This window comes from Colius striatus, chromosome 11, assembly GCF_028858725.1.
Source record: "Colius striatus isolate bColStr4 chromosome 11, bColStr4.1.hap1, whole genome shotgun sequence".
NCBI lineage: Eukaryota > Metazoa > Chordata > Aves > Coliiformes > Coliidae > Colius > Colius striatus.
The window spans coordinates 17506929-17521045 of NC_084769.1; the positions used below are offsets into that span (position 1 = coordinate 17506929).

Below are 14117 nucleotides of genomic sequence, written 5' to 3' on the forward strand. Positions count from 1 at the left end.
GGGGGGGGGAAAGGAGAAAAAAGCTATTAAAAAGAAGCCAGCATCACACTCCAGGAAATGCACTTTTCAAACACCAACTCCTTTCCCACGGGCTGGTGGAGGAAAACCAGCCCTCAGCTGCTTCCCCTGGCTCCCCAGGGCTCGGCACAGGACTCACGCCTCGCGCCCGCTGACCTCCCCGCTGCCCCGCTGCAACACCCGCACCGCGGCTCTCCCGCCCCAGAGAAAGGGCTGCGAGGAGGGAGGAGGGAGGGAGGGAGAAAGGTGGCCTGGGTGCACTTCTAAATAATCAACCCAGTGAACGGCAACAATAAAATCGCGGCTCGAGGGCGGGGGTGGAGGGGGGAGGCGTCCGGACTGCAAGGCGGGGGCCATGAGCCAACGGGGCTGGCTCCAGCCGCGGAGGCGGCCTGGAAAATTCCACTCAGAGCAGCTTTGAAACTCAACTCCCGATCCCTTCTGCAGGTGCTCACCAGCACAGGGGACAGCCATTAAAAGGGTCCGTGGACAGGGCGCAGGGACGGAGAAGGTCCCTGGGAAGCTGCCCCACAGGCACAGGCAGCATGGTAGGGGACTGCCTTGTATCTTTTTCGCTGCTCTTCACTTTAAGGGAAGGAAGCCCTGAGTTGTGAACATAGGGAGAAACAAAATGTTGGGGAGAAAACAAAGCAAACTCGTATTTTCTTTTCGTCTTTCCCCTTTGTGCACTGTGCTGCATGCTGCAAGAGCATCACCAGGAGCATCCCTCTGGCCCATCCCAAAGCGAGCTGCAGCGACTGAGCGCTGTGGAGAGGCAGGGACTGGCTCCTCAGGTCCTACATGCCTGCCTTGCTTTGCATTTTCCATCTGGGAAGCACAAATTGCAGCTCACTGGAGCACATCTGTCAATGTACATCACACTTCTGCAGAGCCGGACCCCTGGATCCATCCCCTGGGCCATATTCCCCACCCAGAGGGTGCTGGCTCTGGGCCCTCAGGACACCCAGGAGAGAGCCAGGAGCTCACCGGGCCTTGGCTGCTCTGCTCCCCAGACATGGAAAGCGTCAGGGGCCGCGGGGAGGGGAGGGAGGAGAGAGGAAAAAAGGGACTCATTGTTTGGGAGCCGAGAGTGGGAAACTTCACAGGCCGCCCAGAGCAAAGCCTTGAGGAAACCCAGCCCCTGAGCACAGCTCCCCCACTCCCCCCCCACCCCAGGTGATTTATGGGCTGGAAACTACGCTTGAAAAACACACTCTCCTTTCTCCTGCTCGCTGTGCCCCCTCAGCAGACACACGGCCTCCCTTAGCACTGGCCTCCCAAGGATGCCCTGCCTGGCTGCAAAAGGCGGGCTCTCCACAACAAGGGGGACTGCACCCCTCTCCCCTCCTCCCCCACCACTTCTGCTGCCCATCTAACTCCCTAACCTGGCAGCAGCCCTCTACCCAGCAAAGTCATGCCCTCAGACTACATGCAGCTCTAGGGCTAGGGAAAGGCAGGAGCACAACAGCCCAGGGTGGAGGAAATGGGAGGGATTTAAACCCAGGTGGTTTTGTGGCCAGGGAACTGAGTTTCTGGGCCAAATCAGGAGGCAGCTGCTTTATGGGCATGAAATGTTGGAGCTTCTACCACAGCTGCTACTGGAGCTTCTCCTCACAGTGGAGCAGGGAGGGCAAAGCAGCATCCCATAGCCCTCAGAATGCAACATCCATCAGTTAAAGTCACACAGGGACACACGACGCCCAGGCAAAAGATAGATCAAACTCACTCCTTCCCTGAATGAAGAACAGCAGCAGACATTTCCCAGTAACACTCTGTCAGAGACCAGCTTGCACCATCCCATCAGGCACAGACACATCAACTGCTCACTTCCTACTGGGGCACTTCATTGACATGGCCATCCACGTTTCACCTCAAAATGAGCAGTCAGGGGCCCTCCATCCCTCACCCATAGGAGAAACTCCTAGACTGAGGCAGATGAGACCCTGCCAGGCCATGAGCTAGCTGAACCAGGGGCCTGCAGAACTGCCCCCAATCCCTTGCCTCCCCACAAGGTGAGCCATGGCCAGGGCAAAGATCAGAGGGGCTGGAGCAAGGGTCGAGATCCAGCCCAGCAATAAAAACCCACCAGAGAGCAGTGCCAGGCTTGGATGCAAAACCAGGTGGGAAGGAGAGTCTGTACCCTGGGACAGGGGCTCCACCATCAATGGAGGAGGTGAAGGGGGGCCCTGAGCATCGCCCTGCTGAGAAATGGGATTGAGTCTGCATGGGGAGGGTCTCCCGAGTCTCCCTCCATCCCACATCCATGCAACACACAGAGCACTCAGCATGCAGGGATAGGGGAGAAAGGAGAGATGAGGGGGAAGGAAGAAGGAGAGAGAAGAAGAGAAAAGGAGGGAAGGATGAGAAAGGAGGAGGGAGGAGAGGGATGGAAGGAGAAGGATGGGTAGGGAAGGACAGAGGACAAGGAAGGAGGGAGGTGGAATGGAATGAACAAACCAGAGAAGGACCGTTGCTGGTTCAGAGGAGGACGGGGGACTTTGGTGCTCTTGTTGAGGTCCCTGAGCTTGGCGTTGTACTCTGCCAGCATACCAGGACAGGGTGTGCAAGGAGGGTGAGGGGTCACATGAGACAGACACAGTTCCCCATAGGGAGAAGAAGGGGCAAGACAGGACAAATGTCACAAGATACAACAGGGAGACAGAGAGAGAAAATAAAATAAAATATTAGATGGGCTCCAATAGATGAGACTGAGCTCCAAGCAAGCTGAGACTCATCACCCAACCTGCCCAGCTCCAGGCACAGCTTAGACCCACACAGGAAATCAACGGTGGCCTTGTGCCATGCCATAAACCCCCATCACCGTCCCCTTGGGGCTGGCACTGTGCAGGTCCCCTGCATCACGGGATGCCCAGCGATGGGACAAGAAGGGATGACCCCCGATGCCTCACTGGGAGGTGACAGGGACCTCAAGGACGGCAGGACTGGCTCCTCTCTGTGGGGAGGTGCTGGGGATGCCAGCGCAGCCCTGTCCCATCCCCAGCGGGAAGTGGGAACAGCAGCGCTCCCCCACCCACGGGGCACGGAGGAGGTGTGAGATGCTCCTCATCGCTGTGCCGTGACATGCAGGCAATTTATAGCAGCAGGGAATGTAAACAAACCCGGCCGTGCCCCGCCGGCCCCACCGACCGTCCCTGGGACAGCTCGTTCCTGCTGGAGGGGAGGCCAGGCCAGGCCAGGCCGGGCCGGCCACCCGCGGGGCCCGCCCTGGCACAGACAGCCAGGCTCCAGTGGAGACAGGGGGCCACAGGCTGGGCACCAGCCCTGGCACACAGACACTGGCCCTGGGATGCCTCTGCTCTACCTGGGAAGCCCAGCAACTACAGGGGGGGAGAGTGACCCCAGCCTTGAGGATCCGGCCCCAGGGCTGCGCAGATGGATTTTTTGGTAGACACCATCAAACATCCAACTTCCACCCACTGCAAATACTGTTCCCTCCTCTCCTGAGGACTCTCTTCTCCTGAGGATTCTCTTCTTTTCCATCCCATTTTTTTCCCCTCCATATTTGTGGGGAGCATCTGCTCCTTATAATATTCAGGCCAGACATATGGCATGGTTTTGGTATCCATTTGTCCTTGGGTTTGTTTAAACCCTCTGCACAAGCCTTGAGACCCTCTGTGGGCCAAGCCTGGATCACCAAAGTCACGGTCAGATAGATACAAACTTCCCCCAACACCTCTGTGAATCAACACGTGCCCCTGTTCAACACTGGCACCCTCCTGCCCCCCATCCCAGTGCTGCAGTGACTCAGCCCCTGTGCCTGGGAGGTTGGTAGTGTTGGATTTTTCCAGCCAAGCCTTTTCCCTCCTCCCTTTAAATGCCAGGCGAGTTTCTGGACTGAGCACAGAGCTAGAAGAGACAGAGCTGCCAAGCCCCAGCATCATAAGCTGGCCCCCAGCCTGGCCACAGCCCCGAGCCCTTCCCAAATGTCGCCCCACCATTCAGCAACTGTGGCTGAAGCAGTGGGGAGGTCACTGGTCCTGCTGTAAGGCCACAACATCTTCTTCCTGGGAGGCTGAAACCCCCTGCACCTCAAAAGCCCCTGAGATGGAGCTGCAGAAGGGTAGGAAACTAGAGGACGTGGTTTTCCTTCTGTAGCACAGAGTAAACACCTTCATCCAGCCACAGCACCAACACTCGTCACTGCACTCACCAAGCCTTGCACCAAACCCCACAGGTAGGGCTGGGAAATGCCTTCCCAGCGCCTGACCACTGCCCCAAGGCCAGGCCCAGCTTCCTGATCCCATGGGCAAGGACAGCTGGGCCACTGGGGAGGAAAGGCTGCTGCCAGCCCACAGCCTGACCTCCACACCAGCAGCACCCCAGCTGCTCGGGGAAGGAGGTCTGAGCACTGAACCCAGTACTCTACCGGGAAAAGCAGGGGCTGAACCGAGGGAGCCCAGCTACATTAAACACAAGGCAAGTGCTCAGCTGGGACCTTACAGCAGACCACACCCCAGCCAGGGGGAGCATCATGTCTAAAGCAGGGTCCAGGCAGGACATGCTCAGCCAGGAGCTGAAAACATCTTCCTAAACTCAGCCATATTCTCCCCAAAAGGGAGAAATCTCCCCAGGACCCAGCAAGCAGCCCTGTCACAGGGGACAGATCAGTCCTGTACCCCAAAGGGGTGAGGGTGGGGGGGTCTCGAATCCCTGGCCCACCTCTTCTCCCCACCTCTGGGCAATGCTGCTGCAGACGGTGAGCTGCAAGGGAGAGGTCTCAGCAAAGGAGAGGCACAGGCTGTGCCCCTGCCTGGCATGCCCTCACGGCGGGTGCCTCAGTCTCCAGCCCGGATCCAGCACGGATGAGAAGTCACCACATCTCCCATGCCCGGCTCCACCATGCATGGCCATGCCCCGTGCATTTCGGCTTCTCAGGACACGTGTCTCCCCCCAAGTACCCCCAAGGAATCAAAGCATCCTACCTGCCACCCTGTGGGCCACCAGCCCCTCCAGATTCAAGGGTTCTTCTGTTGACCTTGACAGATCTTCATAGCTCTCTGGTCCCTTGACAGGCATCTGGGTTTGTGCTGGGATGGTGGGGGAAGGCAGGGAGGAGACATGGAGCTGCTGCGACCCCACGGGGCTGTAAGAGGTGCTGAGCGGGAGCGTGCCCATCGCTGCTCCAGCTGGGCTGTGGCTATAGCTCCTTGGATCTGGCACTGATGTTGGCTGGTAGCTGTAGGGCAGACATGTTTCCCGGTACTCATGTACCCCATAGTCCGGCTCCCCAGGAGAACAGGTTTTGCCCCCAGGCTCAGAGACCACGGGGCTCATGGAGGTGCCGAAGGACCTCGGCTGGACTGCTTGCAGGGCTGGCTGTGCGTAGAGGCCAGCGACAGGCTGTGCCGAGAGGGAGGGCAGCAGGGGTGCTGCTGGTCTGTCCTGGCGGGAGGCCGCGGGCACACTCTGCGACTTGTGGACAGTGGGAGCAAGATCCAGCATGAGGACGTCGAGCGCTTCGATGGACTGCTCAATCTCCTGGCGGGAGGGTGCCCGGGGAAACTCGGGCATGCTGTGGCTGTGTGGAGGCACCAGCTGCAGCGGGCTGGGCTGGGGGCTGCAGCTGGAGACGCTGGGACTGTGGCTCTCCATGCTGCCTTCCTGCAGCCGGGAAGGCGGACGGCTCCCTCCTTGCTGCTGCCAGGAATTCAAGCCCCTCTGCACAGCCTCCCGGCTGCTGGTGCTGCGAGCTGGGGCCTGGGGCAGCGCCGGGGTCGTGTCATACTTGGCCGTGTCCACCGCCGGGAAGGACCGGGAGCGGTAGGTGCCAGCAGGGTCGTAGCCATACACGTAGGGCTGGGAGCCAGGCAGTGGCTGGGGCTGGAGCCAGCCCGGGGCATGGGAGCCTGGCGGGCACTGCGGGTAGCCAGCCAGGTGATCCTGAGTGGATGCCGAGGGCCGCAAGGGATGCAGCGGGTCACGGAGGTGGTGGCCCATCAGGGTGTTCTGGTTGTTGTAGGGGTAGCTGCCATTGGAGAGCGGCTCGCCATCGTACAGCCCCTCCTTCAGCAGCTTCTCGCCCCCGTTGCAGCTAGAGGGGCCATTGGGCAGGGAGGAGAGGCTGCCCATCCGAGGTGCCTCCTGGTAGCCGGCCTCGCTGGCAGTGGTGGTGCCATCCAAGGAGGAGAGCGTGCCCAGGCTGCCCACGCTGTGCCCATCCTGGTTGGGCAGCTCATCATCCAAGATATCCGTCTCACGCTCAGCCACCAAGGCTGCGGCGCTGCCGTTGACGTGCACTTGGGCCGGCACTACATGGCGGCCCGGCATGGCGGGCAGGCGCGCCGTGCCGGGGCCGGGCGCGTGGTTGTGCATGGGAGGCACACTCTCCAGGCCAAAGCCGACGAGGAGACGATCCAGCTCCCGCTTCTCCTCAGGGCTCAGCACCGCCTGGCCGCCGGGCACCCCGGGCACCCCTGGCTCATCGGTCCGGTCAGTCTTGGTAGAGGCTGTGGAGTTGCCCGAGTCACTGCTCACCGAGAGCGTGTGCTCAACGTGGTTGGGTGCTGCCGAGAGCGGGAGGCGGGCGGTGTGGACGGCACCGGTGCTGCCGTGGAGGGAGTCTTTCTTCTTCACTTTAGCGTAGAGGCTCCCGTCCAGAGGCCCTTGCGTGTGCCCAACCTCTGCAAGGGGAGAAATGAACACGAGACCCCAGATCAATTGCTGGCTCTCTGCACAGAGCTAATGGGTCCCATTAGCCGGTGGTTTCGATCTCTTCCGTGCCGCCGGAACGCTTAACAACCAGCATCGCCGTCTCCTCAGCACCCTCCGCAATCCCACGGGTGCCACCATGCAGAGACACTGGAGCCAGACCCCCTCCATCCCCATGCCCCCGCAGCCCACTGTTCCGCATGCCATACTGCCCTACCCCACCGGCACCGCATGCTCCGCTGGCATCCACCAAACATCCCCCCGCCTGGCTCCAGGCATCACTCCTGACTGCCCACACCGCCAGACATCGCTGCTCCATGGGACTCAGCCAGCCCCAAAGGGCCCTGTAGCACCAGGGAGGCGAACAGGGAGGGTGACGGAGATGCACCACAGCCCGTAGGAGGACAGGCGGAGGCGGTTGGGATCCAACCTTGTAGTTCTGTGTGTCTCCAGCTGGATGGATGGATTCAGCCCACGGGTGAAGGACAGATGAACCACAGACCCACCTTCCCTCTCCCTGCCTGCTCTCCACCCAGATGATATACGGATCCAGCCAGCCACCCAGCCTTGACATTTTCTGCCCTGGCTACAGACTGGTTCCCACTCTTTCTATCCCTCCCTTTCCCTTCTTCAGGCTGGGTGGATCTGCCCCTGACGTTTCCTCGCAGACAGACGCTGCCCCAAAGCTCCCGCACAGACAGTAGCTCTGCCCAACCCTGAACAGTGTCTCCTCCCCAGGGAGGCACTGAGCACCCCAGTGCCATGATCCAAGGCCAGTGAAAGCAGCTGGCTCCACTCCACAGCCCCAGAAGGCCAGGGGGCAGCTGGGGTATGGCCACATCACCACCAGCAACCTTGCATCCCAGCTCCCACCACCCTCGGCAGCCCCAACATCACAACCGGCTACACTCTTTAAAGCTTTCCAGATAGGGCAGCCAGATTTTGGGGACACAGAGGAGCCTCGACCACCCAGACGGCAATGGGGACGGCCCCCAAGCCGTGTCCCCCCCGCTGGAGTGTGTGCGGCACCAGCCGGGCTGCAGACTCTTGTTTTTCCAGCTCCCTGCTGAGGTTTCCTGGAAGGGCCCGTGAGCAGCGTTAAACACTTTCTTTTGGAGGAAAAAATGACTCTTCCCTGGCAGGGGGCCAGGCGGCTGACTCAGGGACGGAAGACGGCCCTAACGCGATAGTGTGAAATCAGAGCGCTCCTATCTCTGAGCAAAACACTTCCGAAAGCCAGTCCCAAGCTGGGGATGGCTTAACCAGTCCCACGCCACTGCACCCGCACCCCAGCAGCTCCTGCACCGCCAAACCCCCTCACCATAACGCTGAAAGGGGCAGCGGCACCCAGCACGAGTCCCAGCAAGTCACGGCCCCTCCTCACTGCTGATTTTCCACTCCCAAATCCCCACCGGCAGCATCCCAAGGAGGCAGCCAGGCCCCAAAGCCCACCCTTGGCTTGAAGATGCCCAGGACCTCTCTGGGAAAGGATGAGGGTCCACGTTTTCTCCCAGAGACTCAGACCTCACTCATTCAGCTGGTGGAGACAGGAACCGACAGCGTTTGACTCCACACCACCTCCCGTACAGGGGAAAAAGGGGGAGAGAGGGAGAGAATCCCTTCTTGGGGAAGGGGAAAGGAAAAAGTAGCATGTCCAGGCACAGCGTCAACAGCAGAGAGGCTGAGACATCGCCTAGAGCCAGGGAAAAGGCCCAGCCCCTCTGTCTGATGGTAGCAATGGGTGCTGGCCGGTCCTGGGAAACAGGGTAAGAGGCAGGGTGGGGGCTGGGATAAATAGGGCAGAGGAATAGAAAGGGAAAGGGAATAAATAAATATAAATGAAATCACGTGGCACCAAGGAAGAAAATAGCTGGGAAAGGCTTTAATTAGATGTGGGCTGGGCACCACCTCATGGCTGGCAGAAACGTCTCGAAAGCAGGGTCAGGATGGGGCACAACACAGTTCATGGTAGAGCCAGAAAGCTCCAAGCACCATGTCCCACCTTCACCGGAGCCTCTGGCCGGGCCGGGATGTGAGGGGTTTGGTGGCCCCTGCTCCACGAGTGGTACCGGGCTAACAAGCGAGGAAAGGGCCATGACACCTCCACAATGAGACAAGCCGTCACACAGCTGCTTTGTCCACCCTGTCCCCAACCCCATGCGTCCCTTGTGCTCGGATGCCAAGAGACAAATTCTGCTATTCTCTGCCACTCCCAGGACCCTCCTCAGGCCATGCTCTCGCTCATTATTCAGCTCTCCATCACCTGTCACCTGAGAAGTTGAATAAGATCCCCAGAAAACGAGCAAGGGAAGGGAGGCCAGCACTGCCTTAGCCAAAGCAGCTATCCCCAGAGCAGCACGCTGCCAGGTTCCCATCTGAAAATTGTTTGCAACTCCCAGCAAGGTCAGATTTTGTCCCTGAAGGTCAGAGCAGCTCCAGCCTGGCAGGCTGTGCCATCCCAGGGTGGGCTGAGTTTGCTCAGAGCTCAGCCCCACACACCGCTCTGCTCTGCCCCTATCCGCTCCAGCTGTATGAAGTGGCTGGGGGAAGTGCTGAGCTGAGCCTGGTCCTACCCCTACACCCAAGCTTGCTGCCCCAGGAAGGCCACATTCTGCCCTCTCCCTCCTCAGAAGCCTGCAGATAAGCCCAGGGGAAACAGTAGTCCAGGGCACGCATGACAATGGGAACAAGGAACATCTCCCATCCCCAAAATCCCAGCCCATCACCTCACACCCAGTGGGGTGCACCACATGGCATCCTGCACCAGCACAAATCCTGTCATCCAGCGCAGAGGGTAAGGCTGGTGCAGCACTGTGTCTCCCCTGCTCTTGCCCCTAGCAGCATCCCACCTGCTACCTCTGCTCCCCACCACCCAGAGCCCTGGACCCAGGGCATCTCTGGAGCATCAGCCAGGAGGGATAATCTCAGGGTCCCAGGACCCTTTGCAGGATGAGGGATGTGGGCTGAGCCCCATGGGGAAGAGCTCAGCTCCCCAGCTCTGGTTTCATCCTGTGCCCAGATATGATGGCAAGTAACCCCAGCCCCTGAGTCCTGGGTCATCAGGGCCATGAATTCCTCACCCATCTCCCACCCTTTCCCCCATCGAAAAGTCAAAACTTACCAAAGAGGATGGGGAAGAAACAATCCCAAGTGGAGAGAAGGAACGGGTGGCAAAATCCCTTTCCTTCGCCCCTTCCAGCACCAGAGCCTCCTAGGGGAACCCGGTACGGTGGCAGCTCGGATGGCGTCGGCAGCCGGCTCCGTCTGTCCGTCTGTCCAGGACAGGAGCCGACGGTCCTTGAGCTGTGTCTTTGGTTGGCGTGTGTCCCTTTGGCTTTGCTTTCCCTCTCTCGGAGGGAGCTATTCCCTCCCCGGCGGGGCCAGCGAGAGGGGCACCCCACGGCAGCGGTGCTCAGACACCCCCGGGACACCCCAAAAACACAGAATATCCCAAAGACAACACGTACGGGGCGGCCGAGAGGAGGATGGAGGAGAGGAAGGCAGCAGCGCAGGCGGCGGGGGGAGCGCCGGGAGCGCCTGGTCTCCCCTCCGCCCCGGACCGGACCGCACAGGGAGGAGCGGGAGGAGAAGGCGAGAGGGAGGGTGGCGGGGGCCGCCCAAACCGAAGCCCCAGCCCGGGTTAACCCCAGCGAGGTGTGCGGAGGGTGAGAGCCACTGAGGGAGGACTACAGGACAGACAGCTCCTGGCTATGAATATTAACTACTTCCTCCACAGGCAGGGCTGCGCGCCGTGTTAACTGTTTCCTAGGCAGGACAGGACGGACAGACGGACAGACGGACGGACGGACGGACGGACGGACAGCTTGGACAGCCTACCCACCCTGCAGTGGGTGCTGAGCATCGCCCAGCTGCGGTATCCCCCCTCCACTGCCTGAGACACCATCCCCAGCCCTGCCCAGCGCCGCAGCGCACACATTACACATCTCCCCAAAAAGCTGTGACACATTTGGGGTGGGGATGTCCTTTCAGGCCACACCTGATGCCGGGACCTAGCTGCATCTGCAAACCCAAGCTAGAGACTTGAGTTCCTCTTTCTCAAATAAAGATGCAGCCAAAGGGGGCTGGAAAGCCACCATGCCCGAGCCATCTCCGCCAGCACCAAATCCCTTCCATAACCCCCTTTCCCTGCCCTGCCAGTGCCGTGACACAACATGGACATGCCAGCCCTGGTTTTGGGATGGCATGTTCTGCCCTGTCTCGTGGCAGGAGGCACAGCATCGATCCTGCCCATCCCAGAGCCACCTACAACCCCACTGCTCCATCCCAGGCACAATCCATGCTAGGATGGTGCTGCCAATTCACTGGTCCAGGTGATGATGAGCCCATTCTGTACCCGGGTCTCTGAATCCATGCTCAAGCCTCTCCTCCTCAACAACCTGACATACTGAGAACAATGCCTGTAAGGCTCCCTCCACTCCAAAGCCCAAAATGGTGCATTTCCCACACCCCCGCAGATGACAGCAGGGGATGAGAGCTGTGTTTCCAGCCAGGCCCCTGACTCACAGCCCCGTCTGCTCCCAGATAGTGGCACACACCAAGACAGCATCCTCCCAAAACCCTCGAGGTTGTCTTGCTTCTCTGTGCCCAGCTCTGTGGCTGTGCACAGCCCATGGGGAGGGCAGGGCTGACTGCTCCCCACTCCAGCCCAGCTGCCTGGGGATAGCCCAGCAGGTTTTGACTTCAAGGACAATTTAAAGGGAGAAGAGAAGCCACCAGCCCATCCCTCTCTCCCTGAATCTCATCCTTGTCTGGTTCATAGTCCCAACTGGACCAAACCCCATCACTCCCCCCACATCACAATCCCAAATACCAGGTCAGAGGACAGCCCCTGCCCTGGGAGCAGCCACACTCCAGTCAAAATGTCTAGCCAAGCCCGTGGATGGTTCAGCATTTCTCCCATGGGAAACAAAAAAAAGCCCAGAAGCAAGGGGGAAACAGTCCCTGTAGATCCCTAACCAGCCCAGCTGGGCCCCTGCTGCCCCCTAAAATGCCTGCCCCGTCAAGCCCTTACCTTGCTGCGGCCCGAGCAGAGTGGTGGAGAGGGGAGGGATGAGGAGGGGGAAGTAGATTCCTTCAGCTTTAGTCAGCTGGCGAAGGCGAAAAGAGAGCCAGCGGCTCCCCTCCCTGCCGAGCCAGGCCAGGGGATGGATCCAGCCGCAGGGGGAGAGCAGCAGCTCGCCGGCAGCTCCAGCGATGGATTTAACAGCTCTGGCCTGGCCCATTTGGCTCTCTGCCTCTGCACAGCCTGGCTCACCCTCCTGGGCAGCCTCAGCCTCAGAGAAGCTGGGCAGGATTTGACCCCGCTATGGAAGATGTACTGCCCAAGATGCCCACCCTCCTGGGGGACCAACGGATGACAGCTTGCTGTCCCACAGTGAAGTGCAGGGTCAGCCTGCAGCTTGATTTTAGGGGATGCTCTGGGACCCCCCAACCTTTTCCACATAGGGTTCAGGCTCTGCTATGACCTCTCATCCCCAGATGCGCACCCCACTCCCCACCCTGACCAGCCCTGTCCTGCGTTCAGGGCTGAGCTGCAGCGGCGTACCGTGCCAGAACCATGACTCAGGTGGGGATTTAGCAAGTCTCCCGCAGATGTTGGATTTGGCCAGGACCCAGCCACCCCCCTTTCAGTCCCAGTAAAAAGGGGAGGTGGGCAGGGCCAGCCCGCACAGGGGATGGGGATGGTACAGAGGTGGGATGTGGGGAGGGGTGGGGGATGCTGAGTGCATCCCAGCAGCCAGAGTGGCTCCAAGGGCCAGTTGTTACAGGGTCAGGGACACATGCCCAGCCCTTTTGCATTGTGTCACTGTCCCAGGATGGCAGAGCCTGGTGGCCCCCCCACCACAGTCACACACCCAGACCCTGGTAACAACTATCTCTGTGCCAGCCCCAGCACTCTGTTCTCCATTAGCAATGTGGGTTTTTTCAGCAAAAGTCAACCAGGCCACAGATGTTGTCCATCCAGATTTACCCACCTGCCTCTGCAGCACCCCAAAAATTTCTCTGCAGCGATCCTCCAAGAAGCTGAAAACCCAGCAGTGCCATATCCAACTGCAGGTCTCCTCCTGCCACACCGGAGCCAGCCTGGCCCCCTAAGGATTGCCACCATGCTGCTGGCAAAACATCTTTCACCCACCTTGGATGAAAAACAACCACACCTCAAAAACAGCCAAAGGAAGAAGCCTACCTTCACCACTCTTCAGCTTACAAACACTCTCTCAGTCAACCAACAGCCACGGGGACTGCAGCAGGAACCCACCACACAGCCAGCACTGACCCCAAAGTCCCTCCAAGGATGAGGAAGGGAGGCAGTCAGAGCCATTTGCCTGCCTCACACCACATGAGGACAGACGACAGGCAGAGGGACAGAGCTGTAGGGGTATCCCAGTGTACTCCAGCCTTGCTAAGGACCACAGGGCAGCCCGAGCTCAGTGGGCAGCCAGGATTCTGCCTGTGTAAGGCAGAAGGGTGAGTTCGCTGACAGGGCCAGTCTGTGCCATGGAGATGATTCGCAGAGCAGTTCCTGACCATTGGACCCAGCAGGGTCCCCTCAGCCAGATAGCAAGATGTAGGGGTCTAGATCCCCCTCCCATGCCCTGAGAGCTTGGTCAGCCAGCGATCTTGCTGTGACTCAACTGCCCCTTCCCCAAGCCCCCATGGATAAGCACAGTGGAGGTGAAGGGAGCATCAGGACAGCCACAATCCCCAGACATCCACTTCCCCCTCCAGCTTCAGAGTTTCATGGAGTCATCCCACCCTGTCAGGCACGTCCCCAGCCAAAATAGGTGCCCCGTGCTGAGACAAAGAGAAAGGGCATCCAGCTCCACCAAGAGCGGCTGTGGCCGGCAGAGGCCGAGGGACCCACCGTTTGGCAGGCGATCTCAATCCAGATCCCAATCCTGATCCCAATCCTGATCCTGATCCTGGCAGTCCGCGGGGAGCCTTCACTGAGCAGGAGGGTTAGGCAGTGGCAGGGACGAGGAGCAGTGGCTGATCCTACCCCAGTGCAGGTCCTGGTGCCAGCCTCACCCCCCTCCGCCCTCGGCCGCCTGCTTGCTCACGCCTGGTGGTGCCAAAAATGTGGCGTGCAATTCCCTGACCAAATAAGGCGAGAACAACCATAAACAGGGACCCCCCCTTGCACAGCCGGACACCAGGGTCCTCATCCTGGCCTGGGGCAGGCTGGAGAAGAGGGAAGGTGCCTACAGAGAGGGAAGATGGGAGTCCCCCCAAGCTGGATCTTGCCCACCACTGCTCAAGGTGCCATGGGACGAAACGCCCTATAGATGGGCTATCTTGCAGCTGCCTGTACTGGCACGGGTCAGAGGGCAGCCTCCTGCCTGTAGCTTCACCCTCCAGCAGTCCCAGCTCATCCCTAAACCAGGGAACTGTTTGCAAATCCAAGGTGC

The 14117-nt window shown here is 59.8% G+C and overlaps 1 protein-coding gene across 12 annotated transcripts in view; it reads right to left on the bottom strand.

Moving 5' to 3' along the window:
* TNS1 (tensin 1) overlaps nucleotides 1-14117 on the bottom strand; it is a 65957-nt gene that overhangs the window by 20416 nt on the left and 31424 nt on the right. For 10 of the 12 annotated variants that reach the window (XM_062004718.1, XM_062004720.1, XM_062004719.1 and 7 more), the window contains one exon: nucleotides 4962-6659. The exons of the other annotated variants lie outside the window; for them this stretch is intronic. In XM_062004718.1, coding sequence (XP_061860702.1) covers nucleotides 4962-6659 — 1698 coding nt within the window. The remainder of the gene's footprint in view (nucleotides 1-4961; nucleotides 6660-14117) is intronic. 12 annotated transcript variants of the gene reach the window in all.